Source organism: Salmo salar, chromosome ssa11 (genome assembly GCF_905237065.1).
Source record: "Salmo salar chromosome ssa11, Ssal_v3.1, whole genome shotgun sequence".
In the NCBI taxonomy this organism is placed as follows: Eukaryota; Metazoa; Chordata; class Actinopteri; order Salmoniformes; family Salmonidae; genus Salmo; species Salmo salar.
Window position 1 is genome coordinate 48,269,056 of NC_059452.1, and position 15,131 is coordinate 48,284,186.

The 15,131-nt window shown below is 39.7% G+C and overlaps 2 protein-coding genes across 2 annotated transcripts; one reads left to right on the forward strand and one right to left on the reverse strand.

Moving 5' to 3' along the window:
• Positions 1-980: 980 nt before the first annotated feature.
• Positions 981-2,360, reverse strand: LOC106587932 (C-C motif chemokine 13-like). Its single transcript, XM_014176593.2, has 3 exons — positions 2,100-2,360; positions 1,845-1,971; positions 981-1,181 (listed from the first exon to the last, which is right to left on the reverse strand). The coding sequence occupies exons 1-3, from the start codon at positions 2,164-2,166 to the stop codon at positions 1,061-1,063; spliced, it is 315 nt and encodes a 104-aa protein (XP_014032068.1). The 5' UTR covers positions 2,167-2,360; the 3' UTR covers positions 981-1,060.
• A 9,078-nt stretch (positions 2,361-11,438) lies between these two features.
• On the forward strand, positions 11,439-13,523 carry LOC123725249 (C-C motif chemokine 13-like). Its single transcript, XM_045690386.1, has 3 exons — positions 11,439-11,790; positions 12,074-12,191; positions 12,434-13,523. The coding sequence occupies exons 1-3, from the start codon at positions 11,727-11,729 to the stop codon at positions 12,549-12,551; spliced, it is 300 nt and encodes a 99-aa protein (XP_045546342.1). The 5' UTR covers positions 11,439-11,726; the 3' UTR covers positions 12,552-13,523.
• Positions 13,524-15,131: the final 1,608 nt, after the last annotated feature.

Sequence of the window (15,131 nt, forward strand, 5' to 3'; positions counted from 1 at the left end):
GAGTTATAGACCTGTTAGGTTGGGGGATAAAGTTCACAGAGTTAAAGACCTGTTAGGTTGGGGGCTAAAGTTCACAGAGTTATAGACCTGTTAGGTTGTTGGATAAAGTTCACAGAGTTATAGACCTGTTAGGTTGTTGGATAAAGTTCACAGAGTTATAGACCTGTTAGGTTGGGGGCTAAAGTTCACAGAGTTATAGACCTGTTAGGTTGTTGGATAAAGTTCACAGAGTTATAGACCTGTTAGGTTGGGGGATAAAGTTCGCAGAGTTATAGACCTGTTAGGTTGTTGGATAAAGTTCACAGAGTTATAGACCTGTTAGGTTGTTGGATAAAGTTCACAGAGTTATAGACCTGTTAGGTTGGGGGCTAAAGTTCACAGAGTTATAGACCTGTTAGGTTGTTGGATAAAGTTCACAGAGTTATAAGACCTGTTAGGTTGGGGGATAAAGTTCACATTTATAGGCCTGTTATGTTGGGGGCTAAAGTTCACAACTTGGAAATGAGGAAGGGAAAGTGAAAGACAACACATTCCACCAATCTGGAGTATTTGACTATAAAACATATATCTTAGAGTTTTGTTGGAGTTGAGTTGAACAGTTTATTCTGTTTCTGTGTTGCTGACTGTTGACCTCTGTTGTCTTGGAAACAGAGGTCTCTGTAGTTCCATGAGTTGTAACACATGAACTGTTTCCTGAAAGAAGAAACAACCAATATGCTGAATCTGCTGGTTGCTAGTTTAAGGAGATAGTTGATATCTGTCCATGTAACTAGCAGCATGTCTCAAGGAGTTGGAAAGAACTCTCCCTCACTAAATGTGAAGCTTTAGTAATCAAAGCATGAATACCACAATAAGAATACAATTAACTTCATTAATAAAATTTTGACATTATTTATCTTTATTGCTGAAGTAAAAAAAAAAATTTGTTGACAAAACAAATCATTTCAAAATACAAGGTAACTTCACAGTATGGTAAATAAATAAGAATTAAATAATATTACTGTATTTACAACAAAAATATAATATTTTATTTTCTTGACAGATCTGACAGCTATGGCAGTTAGTTTGTGGCGATGGTGGTTGATGACGTCATCGATCTGCTCTCAATCTTGGTCACATGACTCTGGACCCAGGCCTGAGATGGGTCGACACAATATCGAATCTTTTTCTTTGTTGTAAACCTGCAAACAATAAACAACACATATATATTTAGGGGTATCTAAACAAAGCACACACCAAACTCACATGTGGAAGACTACTGTATGGATGTTCCAACATTATTCTGTGTGAATTGTGCATGTACCTACAGTCCTACTGGTTGAGTATGGAGGAAGACAAGTATCGGACCATTCAATTACATTCAGAATCACAATGTCATTATTAGGACTGTCAAACGATTACAACATTCTATCGAGAATATTTCAAATGTATTATGGTTAATCTCTCTCTCTCTATATATATATTAATATAGAACCTCTATGAGGTTGTAACCATGCAGCCCTAGCAACACAATGGTTGTAACCATGCAGCCCTAGCAACACAGAGGTTGTAACCATGCAGCCCTAGCAACACAATGGTTGTAACCATGCAAGCTTAGCAACACAGAGGTTGTAACCATGCAAGCTTAGCAACACAGAGGTTGTAACCATGCAAGCTTAGCAACACAGAGGTTGTAACCATGCAGCCCTAGCAACACATTTGGACCCGCCCACCAAGGATGTAGAACATGTTATGTCCCGTAGAAATCTAAGTGTGTGTGTGTGTGTGTGTGTGTGTGTGTGTGTGTGTGTGTGTGTGTGTGTGTGTGTGTGTGTGTGTGTGTGTGTGTATGGTGGTTAACTTACACCAGTGCTTGGCGAGGGCAGCTACTAGGGGTTCTGGAAACTGAAATCACTGCACCAAGAGGGATCCTCTTCGTGTGGAACTTCACACAGCAGTCTATGGCACTCATTGCTGAAATCCCCATGACACCTGGAAACAAAGAACGGTCACACTCACTGGTCAACACAGGCATCTCATGTGGTGCTTCTTCCTATACACTCATATGCATACTGTACACACACACTGTACACACACACTGTACACAAACACACACGTACCCTGTGCAGACGTCTTATGGAGGGAGCAGAGCAGTCCCAGGAGGAGTAGAGCAGTCAGGGTCTTCATGGTTCAGAGATGGTTGAGATGCTGAAGATTGTATTGTCTGAGATGGTCTCTGATGCTCTGGTCTCTGATGTCCTGGTCTCTGATGCTCTGGTCTCTGATGCTCTGGTCTCTGATGCTCTAGTCTCTGATGCTCTAGTCTCTGATGCTCTAGTCTCTGATGCTCTAGTCTGGTTCTGTGTCAGAAGTCTAGCTGATGCTCTGGTTCTATGTCTGAGGTCTGATCTGACCTGTCTTTTATACAGAGAGCTGGTCCATCAGACCCATTGACAATTGATGGGGGAAACTCCCCTACATACCCTCATTCACTCTGAATATCTTTCTAAGAACCAACATTCTGCCCTTCAGGTTCCTCTTCTTCAGTTCTCTGTAACTCTGTTTCCTCCAGGATGTTCAGCAGTGCTGCTATTTTCTGAAATACGCAGAATACATTTACTGGAGAATTGCATATCAAAGGAAGGCTATTAAAGTGGACTATATACTATGATGCATTACATCAAATACAAGAAGAATTAAGATTAAATTAAATTCTCTACATCATAACCAACTAGTTTGTAAGTAATACTTGAAGTCAACTATGTATCTTTCAACTTTTAAATGTAGATTTTAGGATATGTGCATATTGATTTAAAACCTGTAGCATACTGTTAACCTTTACATCATAGTGAAATTAAAACACAGAATATTTTTTTATCAATTAATCTCAGATTATTGTGGTGTGGTTCGTTCCCAGGTCGAGTCATAACAAAAGGCCAAAAATGGGACCCAAAGCCTCTTTGCTTGGCACTCAGCATTAAAGGGGTAATCTGCCATTGTGAATTTCATTTTTGGACTTATAAATTACTTATACCCATTGATTCTTGAGGAATATATCTTATACAGGCGAAGTCGGAAGTTTACATACACCTTAGCCAAATACATTTAAACTCAGTTTTTCACAATTCCTGACATTTAATCCTAGTAAAATTCCATGTCTTACGTCAGTTAGGATCACCACTTTTATTTTAGGAATGTGAAAAGTCAGAATTCGTAGAGAATTATTGATTTCAGCTTTTATTTCTTTCATCACATTCTCAGTGGGTCAGAAGTTTACATACACTCAATTAGTATTTGATAGCATTACCTTCAAATTGTTCAACTTGGGTCAACGTTTTGGGTAGCCTTCCACAAGCTTCCCACAGTAAAATGGGTGAATTTTGGCCCATTCCTCCTGACAGAGCTGGTGTAACTGAGTCAGGTTGGTAGGCCTCCTTTCTCACACACGCTTTTTCAGTTCTGCAAACACATTTTCTATAGGATTGAGGTCAGAGCTTTGTGATGGCCACTCCAATACCTTGACTTTGTTGCCCTTAACTTTGGAAATATGCTTGGGGTCATTGTCCATTTGGAAGACCCATTTGCGACCAAGATTAAACTTCCTGACTGATGTCTTGAGATGTTGCTTCAATATATCCACTTAATTTTCCTGCCTCATGATGCCATCTATTTTGTGAAGTGCACCAGTCCCTCCTGCAGTAAAGCATCCCCACAACATGACGCTGCCACCCCCGTGCTTCACGATTGGGATGGCATTCTTCGGCTTGCAATCCTCCACCTTTTTCCTCCAAACATAACGATGGTCATTATGGCCAAAAAGTTATATTTTTGTTTCATCAGACCAGAGGACATTTCTCTAAAAAGTATGATCTTTGTCCCCATGTGCAGTTGCAAACCGTAGTCTGTCTTTTTTATGGTGGTTCTGGAGCAGTGGCTTCTTCCTTGCTGAGCGGCCTTTCAGATTATGTCGATATAGGACTCGTTTTACTGTGGATATAGATACCTTTGTACCTGTTTCCTTCAGCATCTTCACAAGGTCCTTTGCTGTTGATCTGGGATTGATTTGCACTTTTCGCACCAAAGTACGTTCATCTCTAGGAGACAGAACGCGTCTCCTTCTTCAGTGGTATGACGGCTGCGTGGTCCCATGGTGTTTATACTTGCGTACTATTGTTTGTACAGATGAACGTGGTACCTTCAGGCGTTTGGAAATTGCTCCCAAGGATGAACCAGACCAAGGATGAACCAGACTTGTGGAGGTCTACCATTTTTTTTTGAGATCTTGGCTGTTTTCTTTTGATTTTTCCATGATGTCAAGCAAAGAGGCACTGAGTTTGAAGGTAGGCCTTGAATTACATCCACAGGTACACCTCCAACTGACTCAAATGATGTCAATTAGCCTATCAGAAGCTTCTAAAGCCATGACATAATTTTCTGGAATTTTCTAAGCTTTTAAAAGGCACAGTCAACTTAGTGTATGTACACTTCTGACCCACTAGAATTGTGATACAGTGAATTATATGTGAAATAATCTGTCTGTAAACAATTGTTGGAAAAATTATTTGTGTTATGCACAAAGTAGATGTCCTAACCGACTTGCCAAAACTATAGTTTGTTAACAATACATTTGTGGAGTGGTTGATAAACGAGTTTTAATGACTCCAACCTAAGTGTATGTAAACTTCCGACTTCAACTGTAAATGCTTCATGAGCTCAGGGGCGAAAATCTGATATCAACTTTGGAGGGGACAATTACATTACATTTTCTCAAGAGCAATTCCTGAGGGGGACACCAAAAGTAGTGCTGTAACACATAGCCTACGTTTAATATGGTAAATGTATATTGAGGAACCAAAGAAATAAGGTGTTTGCCGTACTCCTAACTACCGGTACCCAAAACTACACAACTAATCACAACAGCAATACCATTGCCTTTAACAAATCTTAGTTCAGTCACCAGTTTAAGTTGAGAGTGGGGGTATCCATGGCATTTTCCAATTTCCAATTATGTTCCTATTTTACAAGTAAAAAAAATTGAGAACCTTTCATAATGTTGCCAAACAAAGACTCAACAAACTTACCTGAGACTCCCTGTCTCTGCCAGTCTGTCCCTGCATATCTGTCTCCAACTCTGCTGTCTGTGTGCCATCTGTTGCCTGGTCTGCCTAATGACATCATTGTGAAACATTTCCATTAGAATTTCATTTCTTTCTTATGAACATTTTATCAACTAGTCTTTGAGATATTAGGCTACTAGGGTTCTTACTTTGCGTTTTGGTGTACTGAAAAATACTCTGATGTCCGTCTTTTTTTCTGCCATTTTTCTACCTGGTTGGCTACACAGGTTATTGTAGGTTATTTACAGTAGGAGATGGGCTTCTATCATCTTATCTTCTATCATTCTATATGGGCTTTGATCTAAAAGGTAGCTAGCAAATGTGAAACGGATTGCAGTGACAAGAGTTGACAGCTGTATGAGTTCACCATTTACACAACATATGCTGCAACCTTTTGTAATTTTAATCGTTTGTTTCATATTGGCTGGCTTCTAACAATAGCTGAATTTGCAAAGCTAGCGAGCATCAATTCAGTGGTGTTTGCTATAATCTTTGCTACCCGGGTTAAATAAAGGTGAAATAAAATATATAAATAAAAGTTCCCTTGTGACAATTTAGCTTTTGCAACGAGACCATTAAATATATTTAAAACAATGGTAGAAGAGAGTGTAGTTCTGTTCAGTTTATCACTAACCTTATCACAGGGACTTTGAAGCACTAACTTACATGCATGCTGATCTTGGAATAAATTGACGATAGCAAAGATTCCATCTTTGACGACGCCACATAAATGGAATAGGTACTAGCTAGCTTAATAGTTAATATTTGCGTGCTAGCTCTGCATATTCAGCTAGTGTGTGTGCGCGATTGACTGGATGAACCTCACGCCAGTTACGCTCATTGAGTCTCTACGTTACCTCGCAAGCTAAGGAACTGGCAGTGGATCAAACCATTGTGAGGCAAAGGGTGGGGGGGGTCGCAATCTTTTGAAACTTAAAAACGAGCTATTAACCTCTTGGCGTTCCCCTAGGATAGGGGGCGCTAAAGCGATTTTTGAAAAATATTTGTGGCCATTTTAAATGGCCTCCTACTCAAACTCAGAAGCTAGGATATGCATATAATTAATACTTGTGGATAGAAAACACCCTAAAGTTTCTAAAACTGTTTGAATGGTGTCTGTGAGTATAACTGAACTCATATGGCAGTCAAAACCCCGAGACAGATCGAAACAGGAAGTGGAATTCTGAATTGCGAACTCAACTTCATCACGTTGCCTATTAATCACACCGTGAGCTATGGTTCATTGAGCACTTCCTATTGCTTCCACTAGATGTCCCCAGTCTTTACAAAGTGGTTTGAGACTCCTACTGTGAAAACTGAATGAATGAGACGCAGTGGAACGTGGTCACACGGAGAGGGCCATCACCATTATGACGCCGACGCCCCTGGTTACCCTCCCCTTTCGAAACGTTTTGAAACACAATGCAATCGTCCCCCTCGAATCTTATTGGCTCTCTTGTTGAAAAACGCCCTGAAGATTTATGTTATACAACGTTTGACATGTTTGGACGAACCTAAATGGGAAAAAAATGCATTTTATCGAAATGGCTGTCCCGTGGCCGACGGAGGTTTTGGAGCAGCCTTCAGACAAGAACAAGCTCTTGGAACATAAAGGAGTATTTTTTTTGAACGAAAATACATTTGTTGTGGACCTGGGATTTCTGGAAGTGCTTTCTGATGAAGACAACCAAAGGTAAGGGATTATTGACAATAGTATACAAGACTAGATGTGATATGCGATTGTTCCAAGATGGCGCTGACCTGTAACGTTAGCCTATTTTTCAGAGTATCGCATCCCCTTTCATCGCAAAGTATGATTACCCAGTAAAGTTAATTTTAAATCTGGCATTACAGGTGCTTTCAAGAGATATTCATCTATAAATCTTAGAATGACAATATTACATTTTAAAAATGTTTTCGAATAGTAATTTAGTAAATTGTAGCTCTGTTTCATCAGATGCATTTGAGGGAAAATAGTTAGTCAACGTTACGCACCGATGTAAAATGCTGTTTTTATATATAAATATGAACTTTATCGAACAAAAGAATGCATGTATTGTGTAACATAATGTCCTAGGTGTGTCATCTGATGAAGATTGTCAAAGGTTAGTGCTGCATTTAGCTGTTTTTTGGTTATTTGTGATGCATGTGGTTGGTCGGAAAATGGCTATGTGGCTACTTTTACGATATACTCCTCTAACATAATCTAATGTTTTGCTTTTGCTGTAAAGCCTTTTTGAAATCGGACAACGTGGTTCGATTCAGGAGAGGTGTATCTATAAAACGATATAATTTGAATATTTTTTTTATTTTTTTATTATTAAATTTTGTTATGCTAATGGCGATATGATTTTTCGCTGGATGTCCGAGGCCGCACAGGGGTTAAGTGTCTATAATCAGCACAATTGCTTTCATTGCGTATTATTAATATTATTTAAATTACATAGTTATGTTTCAGTGATATATTGGGGGGGACAAATCATATTTTTCCCAGGATGGGGGGGTCGTGTCCCCCCCGTCCCCCCCGGGATTTCCGCCCCTGCATGAGCTACGTTCAACTATCATACCCCATCAGAACCCAGAATATACGCTTATTTTACTCCAATGTTTGTAAACAAAGTAAATTGAACCTTTATTTAACTAGGCAAGACAGTAAAAATGATTTTCTTATCTACAATGACGGACTACACCAGCCAAACTCGGATGACGCTGGGCCACAAGTTAACACACGCTGCAGGCAGTTTTGGACTGGACAAGACTACAGTACTCTCTGTAACTCTCCCCACACTCACACCTACTTCACTAGACTACTGTATACTCTGCATCTCTCCCCACACTCACACCTACTTCACTAGACTACAGTATTCTCTGTAACTCTCCCCACACTCACACCTACTTCACTAGACTACAGTATTCTCTGTAACTGTCCCCACACTCACACCTACTTCACTAGACTACAGTATTCTCTGTAACTCTCCCCACACTCACACCAACTTCACTAGACTAAATATTCTCTAACTCTCCCCATACTCACACCAACTTCACTAGACTACAGTATTCTCTGTAACTTTCCCCACACTCACACCTACTTCACTAGACTACTGTATACTCTGTAACTCTCCGCACACTCACACCTACTTCACTAGACTACTGTATACTCTGTATCTCTCCCCACACTCACAACATCTTCACACTCAGCAGAAACAGAATTTAACTGTATAATTGATTTTCAAGAAATTCTAGAAAAATGATTCCATTATGTTCTGTATTCAAAATGACAGAAGACTCCCTGTACACCTCCTATACTTTCATACTGACTGACCCGTCTGGTTATACAATCATACTGACTGACCCATCTGGTTATACAATCATACTGACTGACCCATCTAGTTATACAATCATACTGACTGACCCGTCTGGTTATACAATCATACTGACTGACCCATCTATTATACAATCATGCTGACTGACCCGTCTGGTTATACAATCATACTGACTGACCCATCTATTATACAATCATACTGACTGACCCGTCTGGTTATACAATCATACTGACTGACCCATCTGGTTATACAATCATACTGACTGACCCATCTGGTTATACTTTCATACTGACTGACCCGTCTGGTTATACAATCATACTGACTGACCCATCTGTCTATACAATCATACTGACTGACCCGTCTGGTTATACAATCATACTGACTGACCCGTCTGGTTATACAATCATACTGACTGACCCATCTGGTTATACTTTCATACTGACTGACCCGTCTGGTTATACAATCATACTGTCTGACCCATCTGTCTATACAATCATACTGACTGACCCATCTGGTTATACAATCATACTGACTGACCCATCTGGTTATACAATCATACTGACTGACCCATCTGGTTATACAATCATACTGACTGACCCATCTGGTTATACAATCATACTGACTGACCCATCTGGTTATACAATCATACTGACTGACCCATCTGTCTATACAATCATACTGACTGACCCATCTGGTTATACAATCATACTGACTGACCCATCTGGTTATACAATCATACTGACTGACCCATCTCTCTATACAATCATACTGACTGACCCATCTGGTTATACAATCATACTGACTGACCCATCTCTCTATACAATCATACTGACTGACCCATCTGGTTATACAATCATACTGACTGACCCATCTGGTTATACAATCATACTGACTGACTCATCTATCATACAATCATACTGACTGACCCATCTGGTTATACAATCATACTGACTGACCCATCTAGTTATACAATCATACTGACTGACCCATCTCTCTATACAATCATACTGACTGACCCATCTGTCTGTACAATCATACTGACTGACCCATCTGGTTATACAATCATACTGACTGACCCATCTGGTTATACAATCATGCTGACTGACCCATCTGGTTATACAATCATACTGACTGACCCATGGCTTTCTATCTATATCATTAAATTATCAGGGATCAAGGTAAGACCCAGATGCAGACCGTGTCGAAGTAACAATGTTTACAGCAGCAAAAGGGCCAAAGGTACAGGACGGCAGGCAGGCTCAGGGTCAGGCAGAGTGGTCTGACTGGGCGGGTACAGGGTCAGGACAGGTGGGGGTTAAAAACCAGGAGGACGAGAGAAGAGAGACTGGGGAAGAGCTGAGCTGACACAAAAACGCTGGTTGGCTTGACAAACAAGACGAACTGGCAATAGACAAACAGAGAACACAGGTATAAATACACAGGGGATAATGGGGAAGATGGGCGACACCTGGAGGGGGGTGGAGACAATCACAAAGACAGGTGAAACAGATCAGGGTGTGACATAAATAAGGTTCAATTGAAGATGCATATTTTGTTGACACATGCACTGGACCAAGTATCCTGTTTCAGTTCAGAAAGATTCACGCAATGAGAGACGTCTCTTTTTAAAATAACTCTCACTTCCCCATTCTGTCATGAGAACCTCGTATGATGTAAATGACTGCAGGTTTTCTAAGAACAAATATTGGCAGCAGTTTTCTCTCCATTGTCATTCTCAAAATGTTTGTAATAACTTGAAGCCAGAGTTCACAGTACTGCACAGAGTTACTGGTAGAAACAGGGAGGGACTGACAGTAACTGCACAGGCAAGCAAATATCAAACATATTCATTAAAATACCGAGGTATGTCTGTTCAGAGAAGTGAATGAATGAATTAATAAATATATTAACAAATTCATGAATTTATGAATAAATTAATTGATACAAACTACAGTTACCACCCAGCAAACATGACCCCATTGGCCCCATGTGGGCACGGGCAAGTCCACACCAAGACGACATAAAGCCCACATCAGCCCAACAGGCTAGTCCACACCAAGCTCACATAAAGCCCACACCAGCCCAACGGCTAATCCACACCAAGCTCACATAAAGCCCACATCAGCCCAATGGGTTAGTCCACACCAAGCCCACATAAAGCCCCCATCAGCCCAATGGGCTAGTCCACACCAAGCCCACATAAAGCCCACATCAGCCCAATGGGCTAGTCCACATCCAGCGCCAGCTACTTCATAGTGTTGAGGCGGGGGCTCATTCGAATATTTTGGGGCATGGTTTGCACACAGTTCTTCTCCTCATCTGTCTTGGGGCCACCTGCCTTGGGGCCACCTGTCTTGAGGACCATCGTGGAGAAGATGAGCAAATTGCTTGTTTGCAGAATGTGCGCAGCCTACAGGTACCAATATTGTAGCCTACATTATTTATAATTCTTCTAAATAAAAATGACTTTTAATATCTGAATGAATTGGAAATAATACCCACTGTCTGTGTATGGATTTAATAAGCAGTAATATGTTTGAAGGATTTGGCTGTAAACACTGAGGCATTAAAGCACAGCAAAAGGAAGATGATGAGAAGAGATCAGGGTAGGCAGGATCTTAGAAAGACTACTGAGTGAGTACAGCAATACAGGTTTTTATCAATATGGACACATCCTAATATCTGCATTTAAATGTTGAAAGATACAAAGTTGAATTGAAGTATCACTTATAAACTATTTGCTTATGATGTAGACAATTCAATCTGAATTGTTATTGTATTTGATGTAATGTATCATAGTATATAGTCCACTTTAATAGCCTTCCTTTGATATGCAATTCTCCAGTAAATGTATTCTGCGTATTTCAGAAAATAGCAGCACTGCTGAACATCCTGGAGGAAACAGAGTTACAGAGACCTGAAGAAGAGGAAGCCGAAGGGCAGAATGTTGGTTCTTAGAAAGATATTCAGAGTAAATGAGGGTAGAGAGGGGAGTTTCCTCCATCAATTGTCAATGGGTCTGATGGACCAGCTCTCTGTATAAAAGACAGGTCAGATCAGACCTCAGACATAGAACCAGAGCATCAGCTAGACTTCTGACACAGAACCAGACCAGAACATCAGAGACCAGGACATCAGAGACCAGAGCATCAGAGACCGGAGCATCAGAGACCAGAGCATCAGAGACCAGAGCATCAGAGATCAGATCATCAGAGAACAGAACATCAGAGACCAGAGCATCAGAGACCAGAAATTCAGAGACCATCTCAGACAATACAATCTTCAGCATCTCAACCATCTCTGAACCATGAAGACCATGACTGCTCTACTCCTCCTGGGAATGCTCTGCTCCCTCCATACGACTTCTGCAGGTGTGTGTGTGTGTGTGTGTGTGTGTGTGTGTGTGTGTGTGTGTGTGTGTGTGTGTGTGTGTGTGTGTGTGTGTGTGTGTGTGTGTGTGTGTGTGTGTGTGTGTGTGTGTGTGTGTGTGTGTGTGTGTGTTTGTGTGTGTGTGTGTGTGTGTGTGTGTGTGTGTGTGTGTGTGTGTGTGTGTGTGTGTGTATGTGTGTGTAGTAGACATGCTGTGTAATACGCTGTTGGAGATACACCAGGAGATCTTTATGTTAACTGTGGTTTATGATCCTTTGTTTACAGGTGTCATTTCGTTGGACACGGCAACTGACTGCTGTATGAAATTCAGCGCGAGGATCCCTCTTCAACAAGTGGTTTCTCTCAGACCAACTTCCAGTAGCTGCTCTCGCAAAGCACTGATGTAAGTAACATAGTCTACTGTAAACTGGAAACATCTAGGCTAGTCTGGTCCCAGATATGTTTGTGCTATCACGTCAACTCCTTTTCAAGCCAAACATGACCAGGATTGACAAGGAGTTGGTATGATAGCACAAACACATCTGGACCCAGGCTACATCCAGGCTACACTGTACAAGAGAAGATGGAGCATTCATATTATAGACTGGATGTTCTGAGAGACAATGTGTTGTGTATCTGTTGCAGTTTCACCACAAAGAAAGGGAAGACATTTTGTGTTGACCCTTCTGAAGCCTGGGTCCAGAGTCATGTGACCAAGATTGAGAGCAGATCGACTGCTGCCAAGACGACGATGATGTCATAAACCACCATCACCCCCTAACACCCTAACCCTTGGTGGTGCACTATAAAGGGAATAGGTTGCCCTTAGTAACGCAGACCTTGTCAGGCATGTCAATACCCTATCTAAGATTGGTATGGAGGAGGTTCAATGTAATGTACTAGGTTAATACCCTATCTGAGATTGGTATAGAGGAGGTTCAATGTAATGTACCAGGTTAATACCCTATCTGAGATTGGTATGGAGGAGGTTCAATGTAATGTACCAGGTTAATACCCTATCTGAGATTGGTATAGAGGAGGTTCAATGTAATGTACCAGGTTAATACCCTATCTGAGATTGGTATAGAGGAGGTTCAATGTAATGTACCAGGTTAATACCCTATCTGAGATTGGTATGGATTAGGTTCAATGTAATGTACCAGGTTAATACCCTATCTGAGATTGGTATAGAGGAGGTTCAATGTAATGTACCAGGTTAATACCCTATCTGAGATTGGTATAGAGGAGGTTCAATGTAATGTACCAGGTTAATACCCTATCTGAGATTGGTATAGAGGAGGTTCAATGTAATGTACTAGGTCTAGGATGTACTAATTGTTTATTTTTCTATAACTGAAAAAATATTTGACATTTAGCTATTCAGTAACCTATTTAATATTTTATATTTTATAAATCTGTTGAAGATTTCAATCATCCTGTGAAAGAGTGGTTCATATTATTCAATGAATGTATTAATGGGTTGTAACTAGGTCTATTCTACTGATATAGATATTAATGGGTTGTAACTAGGTCTATTCTACTGATATAGATATTAATGGGTTGTAACTAGGTCTATTCTACTGATATAGATATTAATGGGTTGTAACTAGGTCTATTCTACTGATATAGATATTAATGGGTTGTAACTTGGTCTATTCTGCTATACTGATATAAATATTGTATTTTTCACGTTCTCCATCTGCAGCTGTTTAAATAAATCAAGTATTCTGAAGAATTCTCTGATATTCATTTCAACATTCTCAATGTGTAGAAAATATACATTGAGTGCACAAAAAAATGAGGAACACCTTCGTAATGTTGAGTCTCAGAACAGCCTCAATTCATCGGGGCATGGACTGTACAAAGAGTTTCAAGTGTTCCACAGCGATGCTTGACAGTTGTGTCAAGTTTTTAATTTATTTATCGAACCTTTATTTAACTAGGCAAGTCAGTTAAGAACAAATTCTTATTTACAATGACAGCCTACCGGGGAACAGTGGGTTAACTGCCTTGTTCAGGGGCAGAATGACAAAATGTTACCTTGTCAGCTCTGGGATTTGATCCAGCAACCTTTTGGTTACTAGTCCAACACTTTAACCGCTAGGCTACCTGCCACCCCCAAGTCGGCTATCCTTTGGTTGGTGGACAATTGTTGATACACACAGAAAACTGTTGAGAGTGAAATGTTCCTAATGTTGTTTACACTCAGCATATGACTACCTCTGTCACACGCCATTTCAAATCCCTGATATAGATATTAATGGGTTGTTACTAGGTCTATTCTACTATACTGATATAGATATTAATGGGTTGTTACTAGGTCTATTCTACTGATACAGATATTAATGGGTTGTTACTAGGTCTATTCTACTCTACTGATATAGATATTAATGGGTTGTTACTAGGTCTATTCTACTGATATAGATCAGTGTATGACTACCTCTGTCACACGCCATTTCAAATCCCACTCATCCATCGCATTAAAACTGACTGATGCCATCTACAGGAGAAAAACAGAACTGACTTCCTGGACTTTTCATTTTTTATTACGAACTGATATAACGATGTAATAACAGTATGCTACTTTATGAACTGGTATAATGCTGTAATAACAGTCTGTTACTTTATTAACTGGTATAATTCTGTAATAACAAAGTGTGTTTCTTTATGAACTGGTATAATGCTGTAATAACAGTCTGTTACTTTATGAACTGGTATAATGCTGTTATAACAGTCTGTTACTTTATGAACTGGTATAATGCTGTAATAACACAGTCTGTGTTACTTTATTAATTGGTATAATGCTGTAATAACAGTCTGTTACTTTATTAACTGGTATAATGCTGTAATAACAGTCTGTTACTTTATTAACTGGTATAATGCTGTAAAAACACAGTCTGTGTTACTTTATTAACTGGTATAATGCTGTAATAACAGTCTGTTACTTTATTAACTGGTATAATTCTGTAATAACAGTCTGTTACATTATGAAGTGGTATAATGCTGTAATAACATTGTGTCACTTTATGAACTGGTATAATGCTGTAATAACAGTCTGTTACTTTATGAACTGGTATAATTCTGTAATAAGAGTCTGTTACTTTATGAACTGGTATAATGCTGTAATAACACAGTCTGTGTTACTTTATTAACTGGTATAATGCTGTAATAACAGTCTGTTACTTTATGAACTGGTATAATGCTGTAATAACAGTCTGTTAATTTATGAGCTGGTATAATGCTGTAATAACAGTCTGTTACTTTATGAACTGGTATAATGCTGTAATAACAGTCTGTTACTTTATGAACTGGTATAATGCTGTAATAACAGTCTGTTACTTTA

What these genes read in the sequence shown, in the direction of transcription:
- LOC106587932 (XM_014176593.2), bottom strand. Translation starts at nt 2,166, where the DNA reads ATGAAGACCCTGACTGCTCTACTCCTCCTGGGACTGCTCTGCTCCCTC. An exon ending in CCATAAGACGTCTGCACAGG is followed by an intron (nt 1,972 to 2,099) that starts GTACGTGTGTGT and finishes CTTTGTTTCCAG; the next exon opens with GTGTCATGGGGATTTCAGCA. An exon ending in TGCCCTCGCCAAGCACTGGT is followed by an intron (nt 1,182 to 1,844) that starts GTAAGTTAACCA and finishes TATTGTTTGCAG; the next exon opens with GTTTACAACAAAGAAAAAGA.
- LOC123725249 (XM_045690386.1), top strand. Translation starts at nt 11,727, where the DNA reads ATGAAGACCATGACTGCTCTACTCCTCCTGGGAATGCTCTGCTCCCTC. An exon ending in CCTCCATACGACTTCTGCAG is followed by an intron (nt 11,791 to 12,073) that starts GTGTGTGTGTGT and finishes CTTTGTTTACAG; the next exon opens with GTGTCATTTCGTTGGACACG. An exon ending in TGCTCTCGCAAAGCACTGAT is followed by an intron (nt 12,192 to 12,433) that starts GTAAGTAACATA and finishes TATCTGTTGCAG; the next exon opens with TTTCACCACAAAGAAAGGGA.